At 38.5% G+C, this 27,452-nt stretch overlaps 2 protein-coding genes across 6 annotated transcripts in view; one reads left to right on the forward strand and one right to left on the reverse strand.

The window, feature by feature from the left end:
• The window catches only part of RABGAP1L (RAB GTPase activating protein 1 like), a 782,624-nt gene that overhangs the window by 695,376 nt on the left and 59,796 nt on the right, over window positions 1–27,452 (forward strand). The window lies entirely within an intron of this gene.
• LOC116625081 (nuclear transport factor 2-like) lies at window positions 23,217–27,047 on the reverse strand. The gene has a single exon (XM_032393382.1). It carries the CDS (start codon window positions 24,144–24,146, stop codon window positions 23,763–23,765), a length of 384 nt encoding a protein of 127 aa, XP_032249273.1. The 5' UTR covers window positions 24,147–27,047; the 3' UTR covers window positions 23,217–23,762.

Here is a 27,452-nt window from a genome sequence, read left to right on the forward strand (position 1 = left end):
TAAAGGTTCTAATGAGAGAATAAAGGAATGATCGGGAGAGTGTGGGAAATAGAGATACTTTCATAAACATGTGGACACTTTTTTTTAAAGCATTTTGTTTTTTAAGCTTTTACAATTTTACCTTTAAGTAAGTAGTACATTCACATGGTTTCAAAATTTCAACAACTATAAAATGGCATCTAACGAAGTTTCCTACACACTCCGGTTGTCCTGTGATGTTTTCTAACGATATTCTTCCAGAAATATTTTATGCAAATACAAGCAAATTTGTATGTATTCTTCCCTTCTCTTTTTACAGATGTTTGGTGTCCCATTCCTTACTTTTCTTATTTAACAGTATGTGTTGGAGATTTTTTTTTGTCAGTACATCAAGGACTCCTCGTTCGCTTGACAGCTGCATAGATAGTTTTACTATATGGATTTCCATGTGTTTAGCCAACTCCCAGTATATGCATATATATAAGGTTGTTTCCAATATTTTGCTGCTACCAGCCATGTTGCAGTGAATAATCTTGTATATCATCATTTCACAAATGTGTGAGGATAACTGTAGGTTAAATTCCTAGGAGTGAAATTGCTGGGTTGAAGGGTAAGTGCATTTATAATTTTGATAGATAGAGCCAAATTGTTCTCTTTAGAGATATATCATTTTCTCCAACAACAGTGTATAAAACTGTGCCATTCAAAAGTGGAAACTTTGGGGTAGAATTCTAAAGAAAAAAAATAGGAATTTTTCAGGTGGTCAGAGAGAAGGAAAAGATGTTCCATATAGAAGGAATAGTATTTTCAGAGCACACAGGAGTGAGAGGTAGCATGTCTGGGAATTTCAGCTTGTTCCATCTGGCTGGAATATGGGAGCAAGGCCAGAAGGTAGTAAGATAGTGGGAGTTGGTCATGCATGGTTTTGAGTGTAATGCTTAGGAACTGATATTTTTAATTCTATAGATGAAGGTTTTGAGTAGGGACATGGTGTAATGAAGTTGATTAATACATGTTACAGAAAGAATAGGTGTTTATATTATTTATTTAAAGTGAAGGTTGCCCAGGTAATATATCCTTACGTGTTAATAATTATATCTACATCCAAAAATCTACAATATGAGTCAATCTAGAAAAAGAGTGAATAAACACATTAAAGAAAAAAACTAAAAAAAATAAAGTGAAGGTTGCCAAATAGGTCTATTCCCTAAAGATCTTTTTGCAACTTAAAGGTTTTTTTCCTCATTAATGACTAAAATAGTACGTTGATATACAAAATATGGAAAATGCATATAAATAAAATCTAAAACAATAATTACTCATAATTTTACCACTCTGAGATTTTCCCTGTCCAAATAACAAATCCAAATCTGCTGTTCTTAAAACAATCAAAGAAAATCAATATATGTATTAGGTTAGAAAATACAGACAAAGTGGTTTTCAAAGACAGCCACTTGTTAAAAGATTCTTGTAATTTCTTACAGGAAGAAAGAATAAAAACAGCTACATATTCCTGCATAAATCACAGCATAATTGTCAATGTAGGCTTATACAATGAGGCCTCCTCTTAAACATGTGGGGGTCTTGGGGCGCCTGGGTGGCTCAGTTGGTTAGGCGACTGCCTTCGGCTCAGGTCACGATCCTGGAGTCCCGGGATCGAGTCCCGCATCGGGCTCCCTGCTCAGCAGGGAGTCTGCTTCTCCCTCTGACCCTCCCCCCTCTCATGTGCTCTCTCTCATTCTCTCTCTCAAATAAATAAATAAAATCTTTAAAAAAAAAAAAAAACATATGGGGGTCTTTTAGAGACATAACCATTTTATTCATTTATTTATTTTTCTTTAAGGATCTTACTACAAACCTTTTGGATAGATATCCATTACATGTGCCGCTTTTCCTCTTTGTGACATTTCACTGGCAGGTACCTGTCTAATCACTATCTCAATTATTGGCCATACGAAATGTGTAGAAGGATGGTACATTTCAGAAAGCTAGGCTCCACTGTGCATCCTCAGAAGTCTTTTTGTGGAATAATCCTAATCGCCCAGTGTTCCCTTTATAGGGCCTGTTGGAACAGTCTGTGGCAGATCCTTTTCAGGCTGTTCTTCTTTGGGTGTAGGATTTGAAAAATAATCTCCAAGTCACTAATGCTGTGCTTGAACACATTCATCCTCCTGCTTCACAAGGGCATTCAGGTATCTTGAAATAAATTTTTTCCTTCCCTAATTACATCCTAAGAGTTTTAAGGGGGAGGGGAGGAAGGTCCCAGATGTATTTACTGATTTATCCATCAGAGTAGTCCAAGCTGATAGATTGTAACAACTTTGATGATTTGGGATTCAGTATATCTAAGGTAGTGTTAAAACCATACAGTATTTAATGCTAGAATCAGCATAATTTCCCTTAATAATTAAAATCTGATCCTTGGTTAGAAGCCCAAAAGCTCTGCAGTACTCTCCAACCTAACAATCACACTTACATTAATTCGATTCCTTCATGTAAAACGATCATTTTTATTGCTCCTGCCTGAAAGGTGCAAATTGCTTTCCCTCTTGGGTGTAGGCTGCTCAGCTTTCTTCTTATTAAAAAGACAGGAAATATATCTTCCATTTAAATGGAAGTATTAATGTCATCTGTAAATGTGCAGTCTAATTTCTCATTGATTTGAACTCTTTGAGGAAGATTTGAAAAACAAGGTGTAACTTAGCACTCAAGGTTGTCACACCAGAATTAGATGTTTTCAATGACCAGCCTTCCCAATGATGGAAGGATACAGAGTGGAGGATAAGAGGGCTGGAATAGATGGGAGTATATTTCACGTAACTAAGAGGACTATGAGTGAGTTGGCCGGATTCACAAGTTCATTTTTCTCCTAAGCAGGACTTTGACCTATTATGTCAGGAAGTGAGCACTCTTTATAATCGTTGATGGAAGTGGAGCTCAGTGCACCGCATTTGGGGCAAGAGGGTGTTGAGACTGGACCCAGGGGAGAAAAGAGGTCATTTGTGAACAGATACTAGTCAAGAGATGAGGGCTTTTTCTCAACCCTTCTGAGGTCAAAACGTGGTAGATATTCTACCAAAATGGGTTCAGTATGTAAATGGAGTAATTGAATGAAAATTCTTTCTGTAAATTGGAAATAATAGAAGCTATTCTGTGTAACCTCAGCAGATTTGAGAAAAAAGTATTGAAAATACTTAAGGTTGTAAAAATAAATTTGAAGTGATACTAGTATTCCACAATAAAGAGCTACTTGTCTCCTCCCTTAAATAATCGTTAAGGGAGCAACAGAAGTAAAAATGCTGTGAAACAGAAGTACTAATTCCATCCCGGATGAAATGAAGCCATCAGCCTACTCAATCTTTTAACCTATGTACTTAGCAGCTGTTTGTATATTGAACATATTTGAACATTATGTAAAATCTTTATGATTTCATACTGAGACATTTCACCACCTGTGACCTGTTTAGACCAAACCCACAGGACTCAGCTGGCTTCTGGTTTCAGGGCCTGGGCCCGACTGTGCCAGGTCCACGTGATGGTCACCGTACTGTGTGGGGACAGCATGGCTGGCGTCGCGCTGACCCACCTTGCCCACGGTGTCTGCATGGTGCATCTGCTCATGGGGATCATCCATCAGTCTTCCTCTGCTTTTAGAGAATTTCCCATATAACCGTAAAATGTACTTGCCTTTGGTGTGTCTGGTACCCCTACAAAGGGAAAGAGTTTCCTTTCTTAACTCTGCATGGACTTCAGATTAGGAGACTTGGAGGAGGAATAGGAAATCAATCTACTCACAAATTGAGACAACAGAGAACTGACCTAATGAGGAACATAAAGGGCAGGGTCCACACATCCCACAGGGTTAGAGCCCGGGTTTCCTGTCAATGCTACGAAAATAGACACAGAAGAAAAAAGAATGACATGTCATTATTTTTAAATTTAATCCCCTTAGCACATTCTTCTTCTTTTTTTTTTTTTTAACTCATTTACTCTTCCCAGCAGCTCTAGGAAGTAAGTGCAGATTTGAGGCTGATTCTATAGATGGTGTCAAAAGGAAGCACAGACTAACTAAGCAGCTCAAGGACATACCATGGCGACCGGAAGGTCAGGATTTGAACACTGGCTTCTGGCTCGAGGGCAGTGCTCTTGATCACCATTCAAGACTCAGGGCGCTGTGCTTTATACTCACTCATTAGTTATTATACCCAATATCCCTTTGATTATATATCCCTTTGATTATCAGAATCCTGAAACGCCCTACACTTCAGTGGTTTTTGAGGAAGGCGATAAGTTAGACATTAACACTATAATTAGAACTTTCTTAATTTTTGAAGTGTGGATCCTGAAAGTGAATGATTGCTCTAACAATGATCAGGACTGTTACCCGATTCTACTCACTTTCTTTTAGGGATTTGAATAGTAAGGTAAGCATGTTTGTCCAAATTCCAGAAGTTCCATGTTTGACTCTGTGCTCTATATGTGGCAAGAGAGCCTTGTGCTCTATCTAGCAAGCCTACTGACACTGGGTAAGTAAACCTGTTAACAATTCCATCTATTTTGAATTTCCCTGACTGTGGAGAAGACATACGGTGATGGGAGTTATTGTTCAAATGTAGAACTGTTGCCATCTGACTTGAATCTCACTTTGCAGTCTTTTAATTCAAATAATTCTGGGAGCAAAGCTAAGAGTACTTATTGGTTTAATGGAAAAAAAACCACCTTGATAATTCAGAAAGCGGTAGTTTAGAAGAAGATCAGACAAAGATACAGAAGTGTCTTATATTAAAAATTATTTCTGGACAGTTTCTTGAAGGACACTTAATTATATAAAGGCAATATATATTTTTTGTAGCATTTTTATCAAGTGTATAGCTAACTAGCATGGATAGCTAATATATTGGTGGGCAGATCCAGAAAGATCTGGCTAGAACAGTGTGTCCGTGAAACACAGTAGGGCCAAGGGTAATATATGAGATTCAGGTCCAAAAGAATTCTACGTAGTGTAGCAAGTTAATGGCATTTTAATAAAAATTTTTAGCAATTACAAGCTAATCTAAGCCTTTGCAAAATTGTATATTTGCTGCATAGTCCGTGCACAATAATGTGTTTGCGTTAAGGCTACAGAAGAGACCAAGATAAATGTGGTCCCTACTTTCACAGGGTTTACAGTCTAGCAGGCAAGATAAGTATTAAACAAATAATCACCAAAAAAAGGTTATGAGTTTTGTGAAGAGAGGGAGTCCTGGGTCCTATAGGGACATATAGGGAAACCTGATTTAAATTAGGGGTCCTAGGTTCTATGGGAACAGATAGGGAGAACTAATCCAAGTTAGGGTTCAGAGAAGACCTAAAAGACAAATAGGATTCAGGCCACTGAAGAGAATGAGGGTAAGGGGGAAAGTATTGCGGGAAGAGGAGGAAGAATATTTAAGTCTTGGAGGTGAGCAAAAGAAGAACTTAAATATAATAGATAGAATGTAGGTGAGGGGAGCAGGGAAGAGCCTGAAATGAGCCTGGGGAAGATTGTAGGAACCAGACCATGTTAAGGAAATTGGACTTGACACAAAGGGCAACACTAGGCCGTGACTTAAACTTGGCAATTCCTCTGACCTTTCTAGTTGTGAATCTTTTGATCTTTAAAGTAGGAGATTTGGATCAGCCCTTTCAGATCGAAGATCACTAATGTGAGTTTAAGAATCCTAGAAAGAAGTATTTCTCATCTATTCTGCTGTTATTTTTCTTTTCAGATTGGAATATAGATTTTGTCATGAAGCATATTTTAGTGTTTTAGAGAAAGTACTCTGATGACTCCTATGATAGAGGTTTTTTAAAAATCATTTTGTCATCGTAAAGGAACTGTAGATGTACTATGGGAAGAACTTTAAGTGCAGAATACGAACAAGAAGATCATAATCATGGACACCATGGTACTAAAACCCTGGGAATATAGCTGAATGGAGGGTTCAGGCTGATAAAACTGACCACAAGGGAAATTGTACTTGTTGGGGGAGGGGAATATTGGAGGTACAGGAATGGTCTTCAGATTCCTGAGCAGGATTGTTTGTGGAAGTTGGAACAGAAGGGCAGAATCGTGGTTAATGAGTACAGGCTGCTAGAGATACACATTTCACCTCAGTATTGGGGAAAACTAAACTAACAATTAGAGCTGTTCACCACAAAATTAGTGAATTCCTCTGAATGCCTGGAGATGTTCCAGTAAATTACTAAATATGTTAAACCATATGTAGTCACTTTAGGGATATTACTGAGGAAATCTGAGCATCAGACAGAAAGTTAAATTATACGGCTCATGATGTTGAACAATTTTCAGGTGCTTCTTAACCATTTGTATCTCTTTTGAGAGAAATGTCTACTCAAGCCCTTTGCCCATATAATTAAGAGTTTTATTTTGGAATCTTAATTCACTTCATGTTTTGATGAACACATAATTGATCTGAAGGATAATTTAATACCTGTCTGAAAAAGAAAAGCAATTTAAGCTTCTTGGTATCTTGACTTGACATATCCATCACCTCTCCTAGTTACCTGTCGTTTTGTGGGGGTGTGAGAACACTTTGAGATCTACTCTCCTAGCAAATTTCAAGTATATATTATTATAACTGTAGTCACCAGGCTGTACATTAATTAGGTCTCTAAACTTAATCGTCATATAACTGATATTTTGTACCCTTTGCCCATTTCCATCTTCCCATTTCCTGTAGGCCCTGATAATCATTCTATTCTCTGTAAAATTGACCATTTTAAAGTGAACAATTCAGTGATATTTAGTACCTTCACAATGTCATGCAACCATCACCTCTGTCTAGTTCCAGAACATTTTCATCCCTCCAAAGTAAAACCCCTTATCCATTAGACAGTTTCTCCCCATTTTCCTTTTTCTTCCTAACCCCTGGCAACCACCAAATCTGCCTCTGCCTGTGGACTCTATTCTGGATATTTCATATAAATAGAATCATATAATATGTGACCTTTTGTATTTTGCTTCTCTTACTTACCATAACATTTTGAAGGTTCATCCACAGCGTAGCACATATCAGTACTTCATCCCTTTTTATGGCTGAATACTATTCCACTGTGTGCATATATCACAGTGTGTCTATCTGTTCATCTCTTGTTAGACATTTGGGCTGTTTCCACCTTTTGGCCATTGTGAATAGTAAATAGCGCTGCTGTGAATGTGTGTGTGCATATACTTGTACGAGTGCCTGTTTTCCTTTGTCTTTGGTGTATACATAGGAGTTGAATTATGGGATCATAGGGTCATGTGATCATAAACATAGATCATTCTATGTTTAACTTTTTGAGGAACTGCCAAACTGTTTTCCACAACAGTTGAACATTTTACATCACCAATAGCAATGTATGAGGGTTCCAGTTTCTCCATATCCTCATCAACACTTGTTATTTTCTGTGTTTTGTTTAAATTCTAGCCATCCTTGTGGGTATGAAGTGGTACCTCATGGTATTTTTTTAAGGTATTTTTTTATTGTGATAAGATATATAAAACATAAAATTTGCCTTTTTAACAATTTTTAACTGTACAATTCCACAGCATTAATTATATTCACCTCTTTATTTCCAGAACTTTTTTACCCCCATTTCCTCCCTACCCCCACAGAAACTCTGTTACTAAGCGGATCTTTCCTATTTCCCTCATTTCTCCTAACCCCTGATAACCTCTAGTCTATTTTCCGTCTCTGTGAATTTGCCTATTCTAGTTATTTCATGTAAGTAGACTCATACAATATTTGTCCTTTTGTGTCTGGCTTATTTCACGTAGTATGAAGTTTTGAAGGTTCATCCATGTTGTAGCCTGTGTCAGACCTTCATTCCTTCTTATGGCTGAACACATTGATCTTGTGTGTATACCACATGTTGTGTATCCGTTTATCTATTGTTAGACACATGGATTGTTTCCACCTTTTGACTATTGTGAATAATGCTGCAGTGAACACGGATGTAAAAGTATCTGCGTCCTTGTTTTCAGTTATGCTTGGTGCTTACCTAGAAGTTGAATTGCTTGTTCATACTCTACTTCTGTATTGAACTTACTGAGGACCCGCTGTGCTGTTTTCCATAGTAACTGAGCCATTTTACATTGACAGTACATTTCTCACCAGCAGTGTGTGAAAGTTCTAATTTCCCTACCACCTAACTAACAATTATTTTCTGTGGTTTTTTTTCTTTTATTCTGACTATCCTAGTAAGCGTGAAGTGGTATATCATTATGGTTCTGATTTGCATTTCCTTAATGGCTCATGATGTTGAACAATTTTCATGTGCTTCCTAACCATTTGTATATCTTTTTGAGAGAAATGTCTACTCAAGCCCTTTGCCCATTTTTTTTTTAACTGGATTGTTTGTCTTGTTATTGAGTTATAGGAGTTCTTTGCATATTCTGGATATCAAGCCCCTTTCAGATTCATGCTATGGAAATATTTTCTCTCATTCTGTAGATTATCTTTTGATTTTCTTGATAAGTCTTTTGCACACAAGTTTTTTTATTTTGATGAAGTCCAGCTTATTTTTTTGTTGCCTGTCTCAAAGATACTTTTTACATGATAAGGCACCATAAAATTCATGAAAACATCTATTTTTTTTAAGATTTTTATTTATTTATTTGATAGAAAGAGAGAGAACATAAGCAGGGGGAGCAGCAGGCAGAGGGAGAAACAGGCTCCCCGCTTAGCAGGGAGCCGACGCGGGGCTCGATCCCAGGACTCGGATCATGACCTGAGCTAAAGGCAGACGCTTAATGACTGAGCCACCCAGGAGCCCCTGAAAACATCTATTTAAGAAAACAAACCTGGGGGGGTGCCTGGGTGGCTCAGTCGTTAAGCGTCTGCCTTCGGCTCAGGTCATGATCCCAGGGTCCTGGGATCGAGTTCCGCATTGGGCTCCCTGCTCAGCGGGAAGCCTGCTTCTCCCTCTCCCACTCCCCCTGCTTGTGTTCCTGCTCTCGCTGTCTCTCTCTGTCAAATAAATAAATAAAATCTTTAAAAAAAAAAAAAAGAAAACAAACCTGGGGTGCCTGGGTGGCTCATTTGGTTAAGTGTCCAACTCTTGATCTGAGCTCAGGTCTCGATCTCAGGGTCCTGAGTTCAGGCCCCGTGTTGGGCTCCACACTGGGTGTAGAGCCTACTTAAGGAAAAAAAAAAAAACTTTCTGTGATTTAACAGTGAACGCAAACTGTTCAGCTTAGTACATGCAGAATAATACAATAGCCAAATTGAAGGCAAATTTGTATGAGTTGAGTAGTTTTGTTATCTTCTCTCTAAGCTTTATCTTTCTATGAAGAAGGGTCCTATCCTTTATAGAAAGGAAATCTTGAGATTTTTAAATTAATGTTTATAAAAATCTGAGAATATGCTTATAAGGCTGGCAATAAATTCTTTGAGCATACTCTCTGCTTAGTAATGACATCATCTGTCTTATTAGATTCCAAGATGTTGAAAATAGCCCATTCACATACTCCTGTTATATAATTGAATCATCATTTATTGTTATACAAATCAAAGCTCCCTTGCTATCTCTCTGGTTCTTGTAATCATATATAGAGACACATGACTGAGCAGTAAGAGATCCTTCCTGCTTCCACACGTCAGGCTGTGTTGGCCTTGATGGTGTAGAATGGAGATATAGAGGGCCCTGGAGACAGTGGTTTTTAAACTACTCCTAGAGCAAATCCTGTTTTATTCCGGATACCCCAGTTTTCTCCTTAGAGCTTCAGGGCCTTGCTGACTAGCCTTGGAGTAATACAAAAAGCCCTGCTTAGTTCGAAAACTTGCTCCTATTGCTAAACTGTTTCTGGCATTGATCTTCACAGTAGCTCCCACCCTTGGCAGTCTTGTTTTTGCTTGGTAGGTCAAATGAGTAAATAAGATTTGATTTTTACCTTTGGAAATTTGAAGTATAAATTGAGTTGGGTAAGCATTTATGCTTTACAAACTCATTGTTTGATAAAATAAAAAGCATAAAAAATTGGTCAATGGCATTGTCCATGGCTGGCAGGTGTTAATGAAATACTAGCCATATGTTCCGTAGCCACATGAGACAGATGATTGTATTCTGTTCAGTAGATTTTACTCTTTTTCTCTGCCAATGGCCTCTCAGATTTATCTCACAAAAGGGACCAGGCAATGGGGCGCCTGGGTGGCTCAGTTGGTTAAGCGACTGCCTTCGGCTCGGGTCATGATCCTGGAGTCCCGGGATCGAGTCCCACATCGGGCTCCCTGCTCGGCGGGGAGTCTGCTTCTCCCTCTGACCCTCCTTCCTCTCATGCTCTCTGTCTCTCATTCTCTCTCTCGCAAATACATAAAATCTTAAAAAAAAAAAAAAAAAAAAAAGGGACCAGGCAAGAGAATATGGATAGATCAGCTCACATCCATTTTCCTGGAAAAGTAACTCAAAGATATGCCCAAAGGATAAGGTACTTGTTTGATCCTTATTTAAGCTGAGACTGTGCATTAATAAGTGGCAAGGGTGTACCATTCCTTACTACAAGAGATATCAAAAAAGCCAATACATGGTCTTTGATCACAAGAAGTTTCAGTATTCTCAGAAAAGAACACACCCACAACTAGAAATGCCTTATGACTTAAGCAAGTTAAAAACAAGTGCAGATGAGACGATGCAAACTGAATCTGTTTGGGACAGTGCCAACTGTGTCGAATCAGGTAAATTTATTTCTTATGGAAAATACATGTCAATCTGAGAGACGAGGCCTGCTAGTTAGTTGAAATTATCTGTGAATTCCGGTCTCTGCTAGATTTTCGGAAAAAGATTCATTTAACACATTTATTTCAGGTGTTGATAGTCTTAGTGAAAATAATTGAAATCTGTGCCGTTTTAATGGCACAACTTTTTATTGCTGTCATCTCCATTGTCATCTGGTATACCCAGTAAGCCATGCAATCACCCAGTTTAATTATTGCCTAGCACTGTGTGAAAGCTTACGTCTCTATTATATAAGACACAGACTGCACTGTTGTCTCTAAGTAGAGGTGCCCATTCATAGACCACTCTATGTGCTTATTTACAAGATAAAACCATATAACTGTGCAAGGATTTTGATTGATTCCCCAGAGGTTTTGACTTGCACGTCTTTGCCATGTGAGTAAGTTAACAGTACTAAACTTTGTGTTTCTAGAGGTAGAAGGTTTGTCCCGTGGACTATCAATTAGGACAGGCAGTTTCTCTTGTCTTGCCTGTAGAACAACATACCTGTTTTTGTGATACAATCTTCCTGATAAGGTAGCTATGTTTACCAAACCCTTAGTTGGTGGAAATTTTACAAAGCTTAACCCTGGAACTTTTATAATGGAGGAAAGGGCACTGCCTTCTGATTTTCAGCACTGTCGGGGTTCTATTTTAAGTCAGGTGGCAGGTAAGTAAATACCTACCTTCTTTATATAAATGAGCTGTCCACAAAAGGTTTTTTGTACTGTTTAACTATCTTAAAGATTCATTGGAGAACTATAGGAAAAAGAAAAAGAACAGACTTAACTTAGCACTACTTTAATGCCAGTGGTTGTATGAAATGAAAAATACTAGCAATTCATTGTTTCAGAAAATAAGTCTTAACACCTAAAGAAGCAAGTTACAAAGCTTCAGTAACTTCTGGAACATTCTTTCAATACAAACACTTCAGATATATACTAGTGTCCAGGATAGATTTCCCAGTATATTGTCTACAGCAGATCTTAAATATTGAAAACTAACAGAAGTTGTTGCATAATTTTTTCTGTAATTAGATAAGAACATTCTTACTGCTGGTCTGCAAACAGTTCATAAAGATAGCTGCTGCTTAAGATACTTCATAGTTAACAAATGCTGAGTGGTGAACTCCACTCTTCATTTTCTATAATGTCATTGTATTATCCTAAAATCCAGTGGTTTTCTCACATACAGTCCAGGGTTGAAAGGTCCAAGGCCAGTAGGACAGCTCTGCCATCCTCACAAGCTGCTTCCGTCTCTGGGTCCAAGGAGTTGTTTGAGCTCTTGCCATCTCCCTGCCAAAAGGAGAAAGGAAGGGGAGGACACACCCCTTCCCTTTTAAGGGCACTAGTACAAAGTGGCATACATCACCTCTGCTTGTATCCAGACTTAGTCATATGTCCCCACAAGCTGCAGGGAAGGCTGGGAAAGATCCTTAGATGGGTATGCAGGAACCCAGTTGAAATTCAGGAAGAGTAAGATAGAGTTGTGCATCCATTACCACATCCAGTTTTAGAGCATTTCTGTTACCCCAGGAAACTCCCTCATCCTCATCTGCAGTCAGTCCCCATCTTATCCCCAGACCCAGTCACCTGTAATCCACTTTTTGTTTTTATACATTTGCATTCTCTGGAAGTTTTCATATACATGAAGTCATATAATGAATCGTCTTTTGTACCTGGCTTCTTTCACTTAGCATGAGGATTTTGAGGTCAGTCTCTGCTGTTACACTTACCAGCTCTTTGTTCCTTTTTGTTGCACAGTACTATTCCACTATGTGGATATTCACATTCTGTGTATCTGTTCACTAGTTGGTGGATTTTTTTTCTTGTTTCCAGTGTTTAGCTACTATGAATAATATTTCTATGAACATTTCCATACAAGTTTTTGTGTGAACATACGTTTTCATTTTTCTTGGGTGGATGCCTAGGAGTAGAATTGCTGAGTTGTATAGTAAGCTTATGTTTAATTTTTAAAGAAACTGCCGAATTTTTCCAAAGTGGCTCCAACATTTTACATTTCCACCACCAGTATACAAGGATTCCAGTTTGTCCTTCTCCTCAACAGCCCTGGATGATACTAGTCTTTTTCATGATAACCATTCTAGTGGGTATATGATAATATCTCATATGAAGTTTTTATTTACATTCTCATTGATGTTGAACAGTTTTTCAGGTACTTATCAGCCATTTGTATATCTTCTTTGGTAAAATGTCTGTTCAAAGCCTTTGCCCATTTTTTGATTAGGTTATTTGTCTTCTTGTTGAGTCATGATAGTTCTTTATTATGTTCTGGGTACAAGTCCTTTATCAGATAAATGATTCATAAATGCTTTCTTATAATCTGTAAGATTTTCTTTTTTACTTTCTTAATGATTTCTTTTTTTTTTCTGGTTGTCTCTTTAATTGAATGCAGACCCATTCATAGAATTAATGATGTCTTTTGAAGAGCAAAAGTTTTCAATTTACCAATTTTTTTTTCTTTTATAGATTGTGCTTTTGGTGTCCTAGCTAAGAAATCTTTGCTTAATCTAAGTCATAGCAATTTTCTCCTAGGTTTTCTTTCAAACATTTTTTAGTTTTAGCTCTTATATTTAGGTCTGTCATCCATTCTTTTTTTTTTTTTTGCCATGGTGAAATAGATGTCTACATACATTTTTTGCATAGCAATATCTGATTATCCTGGCACCATTTATTGAAAATACTATTGGATACACTTGGCATCTTGTCAAAAAATAATTGTCCATAAAGGTACATGTTTATTTCTGGACTCTCAATTCTATACCATTGATCTGGTATATAACTATATAACGTATAACTATCCTCACCTGGCTAGATTTTTAAGACTTTCACAGTAATATATCTGAACTTACCTTCTTGCTTTGTCATCCAATCCAGTCAATGATGGGACCTGAAATGACCTCATAATACTTAAATATCACTGAAAATTGGGATACAGGAGCTGAACTTTTAAATTCACAGACCACGTGTAAGTCCAGAAGACAAAAGGGCCAAAACTGGGAAAAAAAATTATGGTCACAAAAATGTAGTATTTGTTATATTAAAGTACAGGTTAACAAAGAGATCTAAAGAGACAGTGGCTTAAATAAGGAAGATCTTCATTTTCCTCTTCAGTATCAGTTTGAGTGTATGCAGTCCAAATTGACTGTGATGGCTATGTTGAGGTCAGGAAGGCAGACTCAGGATTCCGGTCCTGTTGTTCTACCGTCTTTAGGGATGTTGCCCTCATGTTCATGGTTAAATATACTCACGACCACATTTTCTAGGTCTATATTCTAGTTGGAGGGAAGGGTGAAAATTGGAAAGGGAGAGCATACCTCTTTGAAGGAAGTTTCACATACCAATTGCCAAAACTTGTCACTGGCCATACCTAGATGCAAAGAAGGCTAGGAAGCATAATTTTAGCTGAAGGCCATGCACCTGGCTTAAAAATGTATTCCTAAAAAACAAGGGGCAAATGCATAGTTAGAGGCAATTAGCCATGATACCTCCAATTATATTTATATTATGCGTAGTTAAATTTATGTACCTCTCAGAAGATGAACACTGAGCAGCTACATTTGAGGCACTGTTTGGGGATTGTGAAGGTTGTCCTCAGTGAGATTACCAGAAATTAATTATTGGTGGTGGGGGAAGTAATCATGTTTTATGTCTTAAAAAATTTTGCTCCAAAACTAAAAATGCTGTTTCTGTTTTTCAAACACAACCACTGAAGACTAAGCTGCATCATTTTTTTTTTTTTTTTTTTTTTTTTTTTTTTTTTTTAAGATTTTATTTGTTTATTTGACAGAGAGATAGAGAGCACAAGTAGGCAGAGAGGCAGGCAGAGGGAGAGGGAGAAGCAGGCTTCCCGCTGAGCAGGGAGCCCAATGCGGGGCTCGATCCCAGGACCCCGGGATCATGACCTGAGCCAAAGGCAGCCACTTAACCAACTGAGCCACCCAGGCGCCCCTAAGCTGCATCATTTTACATTTTTTTTTTAGCTGTCTTATTTTGGTAACTCTTTACTTAAAACAATTATTGAGTACCTGTCATGTGCCAGGGATAGTAGGGTAATTTGTCTATATCCAGAAATATAATGATGTTTGGCCTCAGAGAACATGTAGAATATCCTGAAATGTTGAAGTTTGAATAATAGCAAGAGATGCTAAGAGGCTTTTATAATACAGAACTGTATTATGAAGTAATTGTGTTTTTGAAAGAGCCCAGGACTGGGGCGCCTGGGTGGCTCAGTCAGTTAAGCATCTGCCTTTGGCTCAGGTCATGATCCCGGGGTCCTGGGATCAAGCCCCACGTCGGGCTCCCTGCTCAGTGGGGAATCTGCTTCTCCCTCTTCCTCTGCTCTTCTCCCAGCTCATGCTCTCTATCTCTCAAATAAATAAATAAAATCTTAAAAAAAAAAAAAGCTCAGGACTGAAAGTGAAGAGACTTAAATATGAGTCCCAGATTTGTCACTCATCACATAACTGGACTGGCCTCAGTTTCTTCACCTTTAAAACCAGGAGGTTGGGCGCCTGGGTGGCTCAGTTGGTTAAGCGACTGCCTTCGGCTCAGGTCATGATCCTGAAGTCCCGGGATTGAGTCCCGCATCGGGCTCCCTGCTCAGCGGGGTGTCTGCTTCTCCCTCTGACCCTCCCCCCCATGCTCTCTTTCTCTCTCTCAAATAAATAAATAAAAATCTTAAAAAAAAACCCAAAACCAGGAGGTTGATTATATGCTTTCTACAGTCTTCTTTGCTTCTGTGCTTCTCTAGCTCTTGCTATCTATGATGTATATATTATACTGTGTTATATATTCTCTATAGTCTCTATGTCTCTATGATTCTGTAGTTTCGATTTTCTATAATCCATGGTTCTAGTGTATCTATTGCCAACCACTCTAAAACATAGTATCTTAAAACAAGGACCATTACGCTTTCAGATGGTGTGTGTGAAGAATTCAGACGGGGCCTAGTGGGCATGGCTTATCTCTGCTCCATAGTATTCTGAGGCCTCATTTGGAAAGGCTCAAACAGCCGCAGGTGACTTGGAAAGACTAAGGGCCAGAATTATATGAAAGTTCTTCACTCTTGTGTCAGGTGCCTGGAATGGAATGTCTCAAAAGATAGGGCTCAGCTGGGATTGTTGAATAAAATACTTGCTTTGGATTCTCGATATCATTCGGGCTTCCTCACAGCATGGTGACCTGGGTGTGTAACGTGGTGGCTCAGGGCACAGGAGTTAGTGTGTTCCCAGAGCAGGTTTTAGCTTATGAGATGATTGAAAGATTGTAGTAGAATAAAAAATTTAAGAATTAGTTCTAAAACCAAATACATGAAAAATGTTAAGTGTCAAGTAAGTAGAGTTATAAAAATTTACGTGAGGGGCACCTGGGTGGCTCAGTCGGTTAAGCTCTGCCTTTGGCTCAGGTTATGATCCCAGGGTCCTGGGATCGAGTCCTACATTGGGCTCCCTGCTCAGTGGAGAACCTGCTTCTCCCTCTTCCTCCGCTCCTCCCCTGGCTTGTGCTCTCTCTCACTCAAACAAATAAATAAAATCTTAAAAGAAAAAAAAAAAAAGAAGAAAAGAAAGTTTACTTGAGGCTACCAGACAATAAAACAGTAATTTCTTGAGTGTGTACTAGATGGTAGATGTTGTTCCATAAGTGCTTTTGTGGATTATCTTTTATTCTTTACAACAATCTTAAGCAGAAATCAAGGCTTAGTGAGGTTAAGCAACTTGTCTAGGTCATAATGCTGGTAAGTGGCTGAGCCTGTGACTCAAAACAGATCTAACGCCAAAATTTGTGGCTTTAACCACTGTTATGGGCTGAATTGTGTTCTCCCTCCCCAATGCAGATGTTGAAGTCCTAAACCCTAGTGCCTCAGAATATCGCTGTATTTGGAGACAGGATCTTTAAAAAAGGTAATTAAGGTTATATGCAGTCATTGGAATGGGCCCTAATCCGATATGATAGATGTTTGTGGTTGGTTTTGTTTTGTTTTGTTTTGTTTAAGATTTATTTATTTATTTGAGAGAGAGAGGGAGAGAGAGAGAGAGAGTGCCAGCGTGGAGGGGGTAGGAAGGGACAGAGGGAGAGAGAAACTCAAGCAGACTCCACGTTGAGCATGAGGCTGACTCGAGGCTCCATCGCAAGACCCTGAGATCATGACCTGAGCTGAAACTAAGTTGGACGTTTCACCAACTGTGTGACCCAGGCACCCTGATATGATAGATGTTCTTAGAAGAGGAGGAGATTAGGACACAGAGAGGCCCAGAGTGAAGAGCATGTGAAGACACAGGGAGAAGGTGGCCATCTATAGACCAAGGAGTGAGGCCTCAAGAGAAACAACCCTATTGACACCTTGATCTCAGACTTCCAGTCTCCAGAACTGTGAGAAATACATTTCTGTTGGTTAAGCCACCCAGTCTGTGGTATCGTGTTATGGCAGCCCTTCGCAGACTACTATTACCCCAATGATATGATATTAATGTATGCTTTTGTTGTTTTTAATTTGTCACTCTGTCCTTTTCTTAACTGAAATAGTTTTGGTATATAACAGTGTTCATTTTAGGTGTGGTACCACATAATGATTTGGTCTATGTATGTATTGTGAAATGCTCCCCACAATATGCTTAGTTAACATCCATCAACCACACATAGTTACAGGTTTTTTTCTTGTGGTGATGTGTTTTTATCAGCCTACTTTCAGGCTGCCTTTCAGATCGTCCTGTCCCTTACAGAGACATTGTCAACAAAATCCATAATAATGTATTTCTTCTCTAGTTATATTAGTTTCATCTGTTTTTATATGATTTTACAAACTCTTGCCATTATCACTTGCTGAGGAATGTAATAAGTAGAATTCTTCAAGGTAAAAATACCGTCTCTCAGGCATGCTGTTACCTATGAGATAAAATTAAGAGTTCTTCCCTTTTTTGAGATGTAAGCATTAATAGCTCCTAAGGGCATTATTTTCTGCAAAGGTCAAGGTTTAATTAAGATTATTTCAAAGTAATCCAGAAATCAACATGAAAATCTCTGGTCTTAACAGCTAGTTATCAGCTCCTAAGAACTGTTCAAAAACGCTGGAAATTAGACTTCATCAAGAGAGCATTTATTCCATGATCCATAACCCATCATATCTAAATTTTTTTGTCTTGTTTTATATATATAAATCATGCCTCCACGGTGAGCTTCCTAAAGATGAATCCTTTTGAAAATCCTCTGGTTAGTAAAATGTAAAGCAATACTTGTTGCAGGTGGGCACTAAATGTCCATTAAACTGAATTTCAGATTTAGATATTGTGGGTCCCTTTTCCCTCTAAGCCCCACAGTTGAAACACCATTGAAATCAATACGAGAAAGACATTTATTTTCAATACTTGCATGTTGTTTTGTTGTATTTACTCTGCCCTTCAATTTTTAAAATTATTTCTTCTGACATGCCCTTCCGATAGCAGCATTCTTTCCCAGCACTTCTTTTTCACCAGGGAGTTTAAGAACATAACCTACTCATGTGTTGGGAGAGAAATATTTCTAAATAAGGACCAGGAGGTTGATCATTTTGTGAGATACTATTGGCCTCCTCCAGCTAAAAAAGCAAATGACAACATTATTCCTAAAACCGGAACATACGCATATTATTCATGTCTCCAGTATACCAAAACTTTCCGTTTTCTGGTAAAGGAATTCATGGTAGTGGTTAGAAGTATGGGCTCTGTCTGGATTCAGAGCCTTTCTATGCCACTTACCAGCTGTGTGGCAAATCAGCTTAACCTTGTTTCCTGTTCTGTAAAATGTGGGCAATAATAGACAATGTCTGTAGAGTTATGGGAACAAAATAAGGTAAATCATTTTATTTGCTTCTACAGCACATGGTACCCAGGAAAGAGGCAGCAGACGCTAGTCCTTATCATTGCCATTGCCTCCTGGGGATTTGGGTATTAGAAACAACTGAAATCACCTTTAAGGCTGATCGGTTTGAGGAAAGCACAGCAGGTAGTCACTGAATGTTTATTAGGTAATAGTTAAAAATATGGGAAGTACGTATGGAGCCTTTATTGAATAGGTGACTATTTTCTCAAAGACAATGGCAAGTTTTAAAAAGCCCACAATTTTCACAGTGCTAAATTCTGCATGATTCCAAGGTTCCAGAACCTTCCCAGTTTTACCCTTAGTGCAATGTCTGGATAAATGATATGTAGTCAGATTACATAATATGTTAATCATTTGAGTATATTCTACATAAACAAAGAATTAGAAGTCTGCTGCATAGTGGTACACTTGGTCACCTTTAAGTTTTAATCAGAAAAGTATTTAGTCAAGGGGCCCCTGGCTGGCTCAGTTGGTGGAGCATGTGACTCTCGATCTTGGGGTTGTAGGTTCGAGCCCCACATTGGCTGTAGAGATTACTTAAAAAAAAAAAAATCTTTTTTAAAAAGAAGAAAAGAAAAAGGTATTTAGTCAAAACTTACAAGTGGTTTCACTGGGCGTTGCAAACATGACTGAGCTATCATCACGCTCCAGGTCAGAGGTACCTAAGACTTGTAAGAGGTTCACTTTGAAATTACAGGACAGTCCAGTTAGTTTCATAAGAAAGGTACAAAAGACTCTGGGACTCTGGAAAAGAGGAGAGAGCATTTCTCATTGCAGAATCAGGAGGTAGGGCTTTTTGGGAAAAAAATGGCATTTAAGGGGAGCTCTCAAGGATGACTTTGCTTCCTGCTTCCCCAAAAATCTAGGGTAATCAGATGCTGCCTGGCTACATTTTTCTACTCCTAACATACTTTATTTTCTCCAGGCTCAGAAAAAGACTTGTTCTCTTGTTGTTCAACATTAATCCTTTCAACCTTGCTCCCAGTCTGATCCCTGCCTGCCTCCCCCAGGGCCGTGCACCAACCGGTAATCTCAGTTAGCACAACAGTTTCAACTACTCTTCTAGTGACGCATATTTTCTTTCTCAAATTAAGAAAAACTGGTCAGGAAGTTCTTGAGCCCCCTCATACTAGTACTATCTCTCTTTCTCCCCTTCCCTTAAAGACAAACTCTACAAATGAAGAGGTTATGCTTGTCTCAACTTTTTCTGCAAACTTAAAAAAAATCCTTATTTTTCTTTATGAACTATTTCAGAAACAGAATTATGGAATAAACACCCATGTATTTGTGCCCAAATGAATAAATATTAATATTTTGCCATATTTATTTGAGATCATGTTTTTAAGAAATTAAACAATGCAAATATAGTTTAAAATTCATTTACCTTCACTCACTTTATACTCCCTTCCTCCATAGTTTTCTGCCCTCCCCAATTGATACATATTCATACCATTAACTTTTTAATACTTTTGATATATTATGTAAGAGGTATCAGTCTGTGGCACTTACTATGTACTGGGTGCTGTTCTAAGCACTTGGAGTATATTGTATTAGTCAGGGTTCTCCAGAGAAATAAAACCAATCAGATTTATAGAGAAAACAAGAGAGAGAGAGAGAGAGATTTATTTTTGTTTTTTGTTTTTTGTTTTTTTTTTAAGATTTCATTTTTAAGTAATCTCCGTACCCAATGTAGGGCTTGAACTCACAACCCCAAGATCAAGAGTCGTGTTCTCCACCGACTGAGCCAGCCAGGCGCCCCAAGAGATTTATTTATTTTAAGGAATTGACTCACATGATTGTTGAGGCTGGCAAGTCTGAAATCTATAGGGCAGGCTGGCAGGCTGAAAATTGAGGCCAGAGTTAATATTGCAGGCTTGACTCTAAGTCTTGAAGGGCAACAAGCTAAAAACTTGAGCAGGATTTCTTACATTGCAGTCTTGAGGAGAAATCTTTCTCTTTGGGGAAACCTAAGTCTTTACCCTTAAGGCCCTCAACGGACTGGCTCATTTTCATAATGGATTGTCTTTTTTCTACTGGTTTATATTGGTATTTGTATATTAATCCTTTACTGGTTATATTTGTTACACATATCTTTCAGTTTTTTCTTATCTATGAACTTTGTTTATGGTGTGTTGCTGTTTGCCAGAATTTCTAATTTTTTTTTTTTTTAAGATTTTATTTATTTGCGAGAGAGAATGAGAGACAGAAAGCATGAGAGGGAGGAGAGTCAGAGGGAGAAGCAGACTCCCTGCTGAGCAGGGAGCCCGATGTGGGACTCGATCCCGGGACTGCAGGATCATGACCTGAGCCGAAGGCAGTCGCTTAACCAACTGAGCCACCCAGGCGCCCCTGAAATTTCTAATTTTGATGAGTTAGATTTATCAATCTTCATTCACTTATTCATTCAATAAATATTTATTGAGTACTCTACTGGGCACTTTTATACTCTGGGAATATGATAGTAAATAAAAGAGGCAAAAGTCGCTGCTCTCAAAGAACTTACATTTACTTGAAGACAGGCAGTAAATGCACTGAGTAAAACTATATAGTGTATTAGAAGATGGTGGGGGGGCGCCTGGGTGGCTCAGTCGTTAAGCGTCTGCCTTCGGCTCAGGTCATGATCCCAGGGTCCTGGGATCAAGCCCCGCATCAGGCTCCCTGCTCAGCGGGAAGCCTGCTTCTCCCTCTCCCACTCCCCCTGCTTGTGTTCTCTCTCTCGCTGTGTCTCTCTGTCAAATAAATAAATAAATAAATCTTTAAAAAAAAAAAAAAAAAAAAAGAAGATGGTGGGTAATATGGAGAACGCAAGTCAGGAGGATCAGAGTACTGGGGGGGGCACAGTGTTAAGTGGGTTGGTTAGGGTCGATTTCTGAAAAGGTCCATTTGAGCAAAGACTTGACTGGGGCAAGAGAGTGATCCGCGTGGCTGTATGGAAGGGAGAGTTGCAGGGGGAGGAGACAGCCGTTGGGGTGAGGCAGGTGCTCGACTGGTGCCTGGAGACTAGTCTAGACTGAAGTTAGGTGAGCCTGAGGAGACCTGAGAGGAAACTGCTGGGGAAAAGAGAGCCCGATGGAGCAGGGCCTTGTAGGCCATAGCATTTGGTTTCTATTTTTATTTTATGATTTGTGCTTCTGGTCTCTTATTTAGATTGCTTCCTTACCCAGAGATCATAGATGATGATGATGATGAAGATTGTGGTTAATATTAATTAACTATTTACTGAGTGCCAGGCACTTTTTAAAAACTGATTTTTGTCGATTTTCACAGAGATGATAGTGTTTTATATGTAAAATTTTCAAAATACTTGCTTTTCTCATTTAGGTACTCAGTTCATCTATGCTAATTATTTCTTTGATAGTGTGAGGGGACCTAATTCTTTTCCTCTTCTCTTTTTTAAGATTTTATTTATTTATTTGACAGAGAGAGAGAGCGAGCGAGCGAGCAAGCACAAGCAGGGGGAGCGGTAGGCAGAGGGAGGGGCAGGCTCCCCGCTGAGCAGGGAGCCCGATGTGGGGCTCTATCCCAGGACCCTGGGATCACGACCTGAGCCGGAGGCAGACACTTAACCAACTGAGCCACCCAGGCGCCCCTCTTTTCCTCTTTTTGATAGCCATTGTCTCTTCTCCACTAATAGCCATCCTTTCATTATCGATTTGTAATAACACCACCTTGGTTTTATACCAAATCCCATATATACATGGGCCTGTCTCTGCGCTCATTAATTCTGTTCTGTTGGTCTATGTGTCTGTCCTTGAGCTGATATGACAGTTTGTTAGCAAAACTTACTATTAATCTTTGATATCTAGGAGGACAAATGTCTCCTCTTTTATATTTGTTTAATGTTTGTTTGACTATTCTTGGTCCTTTACCTTCAGTATGAATTTTTTGGATCAACGTATCAAGGCTTATATGAACAAATCCTTTGGGATATTGAATGGAATTGTGTTGAATTTGTAAATGAATCTTGGAAGAATCGATGTTATCAATGCTATTGGGAGTCTTTCCATCTGTTTTATTTAGGTCTTCTTTTATGTTCTTTAACAAAACTAAAATCTTTTTCTCACAGAGGCTTTTTGTTAGTTTTATTTCCAGAGATCTTATAGTTTTTATGGCAAGAAGGAATGGGCTTCGTTTCTACTTACATTTTTTTAATTGGTTGTCGCTAGTGTATAGACATCTACTGATTTTATAAATTGACCTTGTATTTAACAAACTTGTAAAAGTCTCTAAATGGTTTTATTCCTTTATCCATAGATTATTTTAGGTATCTCTAATTAAACTATTAATTATCTGTAAATAACAGGATTTTTTTTTTTTTTTTTGGCCTTCCTCTCTAATTTCTAAACTTCCTATTCATTATTTTCTCTCATCTATTTCATCAGTGAGAACTTCAACAATAACTGTTAAAAGAACCATAATAACAAGCATCCTTGTCCTGTTCCTGGTTTTAAAGGGAATGTTGTTAAGGTTTCACCATTAAATGTTATGCTTGCTCTAGGTTTTAGATTGATAGCTTTTTCTGGGTTTAAAACAGTCTTTTCTATTACTAATTTGCTAGATTTTTAAAATAAATTATTAATAGGTGTTTAATTTTTATCAGTTGCTTTTGTGCATCTCTTCAGATGATTTTATGATTTTTCTCCTTTAAAATGTGAATTTCAGAAATATTTTTTCTTATTTAATAATATTTTAAGTAGTAGAATGACGTGGTTTAAAATCCAAACTGTAAAACTGACCTTATCCTCCAAACCTACTCTTCTTCCTCACTTACTTTTTGTTGTTGTTGTTAAGAAAATTTTATGATTTTATTGTATCATGAGGCATTGAAACATCCAAACAAATCAGTATCTGGGCGGTGAGGCAGGTGCTTTCTCCTTCACTTCTTTGGGTTACTAGAGCAACTTGTCAGTAGATTAAAAAAAAACAAAAAACAAGACAACCTTTTACATTACTTAAATCTTTCCAAGGCATGCGCTGGTACAACACAAACTTCTCCTGTCAGATGCAACTAGTCTAGCATCCAAACATCATGCACAATACCTCGGTAGCAGCACACTGTGCCCGCTCCCGCCGCGGCCCTGCTCATTTGTGTATGATATTTGGGGCATCTGGAGGAGTGTGAATAGTATCAGGAAGAGGAGGGAGGAGGAAACCCTGGCTGGGTGGAGGTCAGCCAAAATTGTGCAGGGCAAGCCTGAACATGTCATTGGTGCAAACCCAAGCATCGTTGATGTTCTTTAATAGGAACATCTGGTGGAACCCCATGATGGGGTCTTCATCAACCTTGAGCTGGCCCACAGCCATGCTGATGATGCAGCTATCTGGCGTGGGCTGATGGTCCTGTGCTGTGATGCTGTGCTGGATTTTCTGGAACGGAAGGCTAGACAACTTCTCCACAATGGTAGCTTTCCCCTGGAACTGCTGTCCTTCCCACGTAAGGCATGATGCATCAATATAAATTGTGCCTAGTTGGGTTCTGTCGTTATCAAATAACTGGTAGTAATGTTGAATGAAGCTGGATCCAATCTGCTCCCAAATTGGCTTGTCTCCCATTCTGGAGCGTCACCCGGCCTAGTTGAGACCCGAGAGGCTGGCATGATCCCTCACTTCCTTTTTTAAAGAATGGTACCATCCAGGCCAAAAACTTAGGAGCTGGTCTAGGCATCGCTCACATCTACTCTGTGACCAACTCCTGTCCATTTTCTGCTTCTTAACACTTTTTCTCACCTCTCTATTCTTTTCTGGTTGCTTAGTCATTCTCCAAGTTCCCACCAGAGATGAAATTCATTTGTTTAAAATCCTTCAGTGGCTTCCTAATTCATGGGATCTGGAAGCTTGAGCCCCTTACTGTGCCCTAAGAAGGCCCTTCAGGAGCTGGCTCTTCTCCAGCGTACACCCCACTTCCCATACATCCCACTTCCCACTGATTCCCCCACAAACCAGTCATTCCATGGGGGCTTTCTAGTGCCTCCCTTTGTCCAGCTGTTCTCAGTTTTCTAGGCCCAACTCTGTGACACATATCCTGACTCCCAGATAAAGCAGACCATTTAATCTTTGTACCTCGTTCTGTCCCATACAGATCTTAATCTTTTGACATTTTATGGTCTTTATTCACTTATATATTTATTTCCCCTACTAGACTTAGTATCTTAAAGGTAGTGACTAGTTATTTTATTCATCATTGTATCCCCAGCACAGTAAAGGTATTCAGTGTATATAGAAAGGGGTGAATGGATGAACAAGGAACAAGCAAACAGGCAATAATTGAGATAAAGGAGAAAGATTATTCCAGAAGGAAAATAATATAAGCTAAAAGTTCATAAAGATTTAACTGTTACAACTGTTAATTTCATTATCTACCTTGAGCCTGAGTGGAGCCTCCAGGAACTCCAGAAATATTTCTAATGATTGACTGATTGAAACAGACTTCTTTGTATCTGCAGTGTTTTACAACTTTGTTGCCATTTTCTGTCTTTCTGTTTTTATACAGAGCTTTTTTCCATTTCCCTCTCATCTTTTTGGAGATTTTATTTTCCTTTAAGTTCATTCATGCGTCTGGTCCGTAAATGCTGAGCACCTGCTTGTGGAGGCTCAGTGCACGTGCTGGTCTGCAGCGGACCCTTGAACAACACGGGTTTGAACTGTGCGTGTCAACTTATGTGTGGATTTTTTTATAGTACAGTATCGTAAGTGTGTTTTCTCCTCCTCGTGGTTTTTGTAATAACCTTTTCTCTACTTTACTTTAAGAATACAGCATATAATACAACCATACAAAATATGTTAATCGACTGTTTATATCATTGGTAAGGTTTCCAGTAAACAGTAGGCTATTAGTAGTTAAGTATTTTGGGGAGTCCAAAGTTATATGTGGGTTTTTGACTGTCTGAGGTTGGTGCCCCCAAGCCTTGCATTGTTTAAAGGTCAACTGTAGTGAGAACCTGTCCCCACCCTGGAGAGTCTCTCTGGCTGGTTGGGGAACACAGACTTGTAAACAGACACATACAGCAGTGCTTTATATGAACATCCTAACTCTTCTCCTTTTTTTACACTGTGACCCCCACCTTGTGAAGAAAGTTTGTTGTTTATTGGGGTTTTTGACAGCTGTGTTTGGTGAACAGGAGGATAAGTGGGAGCGATTGAGGATGGGGCGCTGGAAAGAGATTGTCTCCTATTTTATTTATCACCTTCTCTTCCTTGTTCCCAACTGTTAGTGTTGAAGAAGGATTCCCTTCCTCAGACTGGCAAAAAAAACATATGACTAGGTTTTTGTGCTTTGGTTAGATTAGAAATTAGAAATTTAGGTCGTGTAATTCCTATTGATTTTAAAGCAAAATTCAATGAGCTTGATTTTGCCATTGTTGAGTGATGATTTACTTGGTACTTGTTTTCTTCATTTTTCATGTTGAGGAGGAGATAAAGAAAAATGTGTCTCCGAGAACGATAATCTAGAAATTGAAATGTAATGCATTTATAATGGATTGTTTATAGCATGGGCGTTAGGAAATAGGACCAACTTACTCTACAAGCCCTATGTCTAACTTTTACTAAATGTTTGCCCCATGGTGTATCTGAATGTGGTTGAAAATTGATTAATGTTATATGTGAGGTTGATGGTAGCTATTAAATATCTGATTATAGTACTAGGTGATTAGAGCATCAGGGATAGAGTTAGGTTTCTAAACCAGTGTTTTGAATAGAAAGGACTTAAATCCAAACCAGAATTTATTGTGGCACTGCCATAATTATAACTGAAGGCTTTAATAATAGACATATTAAAAACTCTTTTATTATGGAAATTATCAAACACACACAAAACTAGAACAGTACCATGAATTTCCATGTACTCATCACCTAGCTTCAATAACTCTCAGTCTCTTGCTTTTCTTGTTCCATTTCTCCTCCAAATTTTTTTTGCTCAAGTACTAAATAAAAATTTAAGACCTATCATTTCACTCATAAGTACTTAGGTATATATCTTAACAGATAAGGACTTTAAAAACATAAATGTAATATTGATATCATACCTACTAAAATTAACAGTAATCTAATGGTGCACTTTTAAAATTCAAAGGAAAATGTAATAAAGTCCAACTAAAGGAATTTATCAGGTTCCAATTTACCAAGTGAGGAATAGTTTGGTTTTCTTTTAACCCCCAAGTTTAGTGGGGTTTTTTGTTGTTTTTATTTTAACTAGAAACATTTAAAAGTCATTGTACTCTCTTTTAACAATGACAAAGTAAGTAATGTGCCTGTTTTTAATGCATATTTTGTTTATTCTTGGGATACTTCACAATATACTTGTGCCCCCCTGGGCCGGGCTCTGAGTGGTTGGAATGAATACATATGTCCAGTGAAACTCGGTATTTTTTTACTCAGGATGAACATTGCCCATTTCGTTTAAAAAGGAAAGCTGATAGGATGTCTTTTTTTTTTTTTTTTTAAGATTTTATTTATTTATTTGAGAGAGAGAGAATGAGAGAGAGCACATGAGAGGGGGGAGGGTCAGAGGGAGAAGCAGAGTCCCTGCCGAGCAGGGAGCCCGATGCTGGACTCGATCCAGGGACTCCAGGATCATGACCTGAGCCGAAGGCAGTTGCTTAACCAATTGAGCCACCCAGGAGCCCCTGATAGGATGTCTTTTGCATTATGTTTTATGAATAAAATTCAGAATCCCTAGTGCTAATGGTAAGATTGATACTCTAATACTCTAGTTCTAAGCCGAGCTTTGAATTCTTAGGATAAGGGAAGTCATTTCTTATGGCTTCTAACAGATAATACTTTTTTCACTGATCCTCTTTCAGGGATTTTCTTTGTGAGGCTTTTCAAACTTACTAGGAGTCAGTGCTTTGAGCCAAATCA

This window comes from Phoca vitulina, unplaced genomic scaffold, assembly GCF_004348235.1.
Source record: "Phoca vitulina isolate PV1807 unplaced genomic scaffold, GSC_HSeal_1.0 scaffold73, whole genome shotgun sequence".
Taxonomy (NCBI): Eukaryota; Metazoa; Chordata; class Mammalia; order Carnivora; family Phocidae; genus Phoca; species Phoca vitulina.

Coding starts and splice junctions, on each gene's coding strand:
- LOC116625081 (XM_032393382.1), bottom strand. CDS start 24,146: ATGGGAGACAAGCCAATTTGGGAGCAGATTGGATCCAGCTTCATTCAA.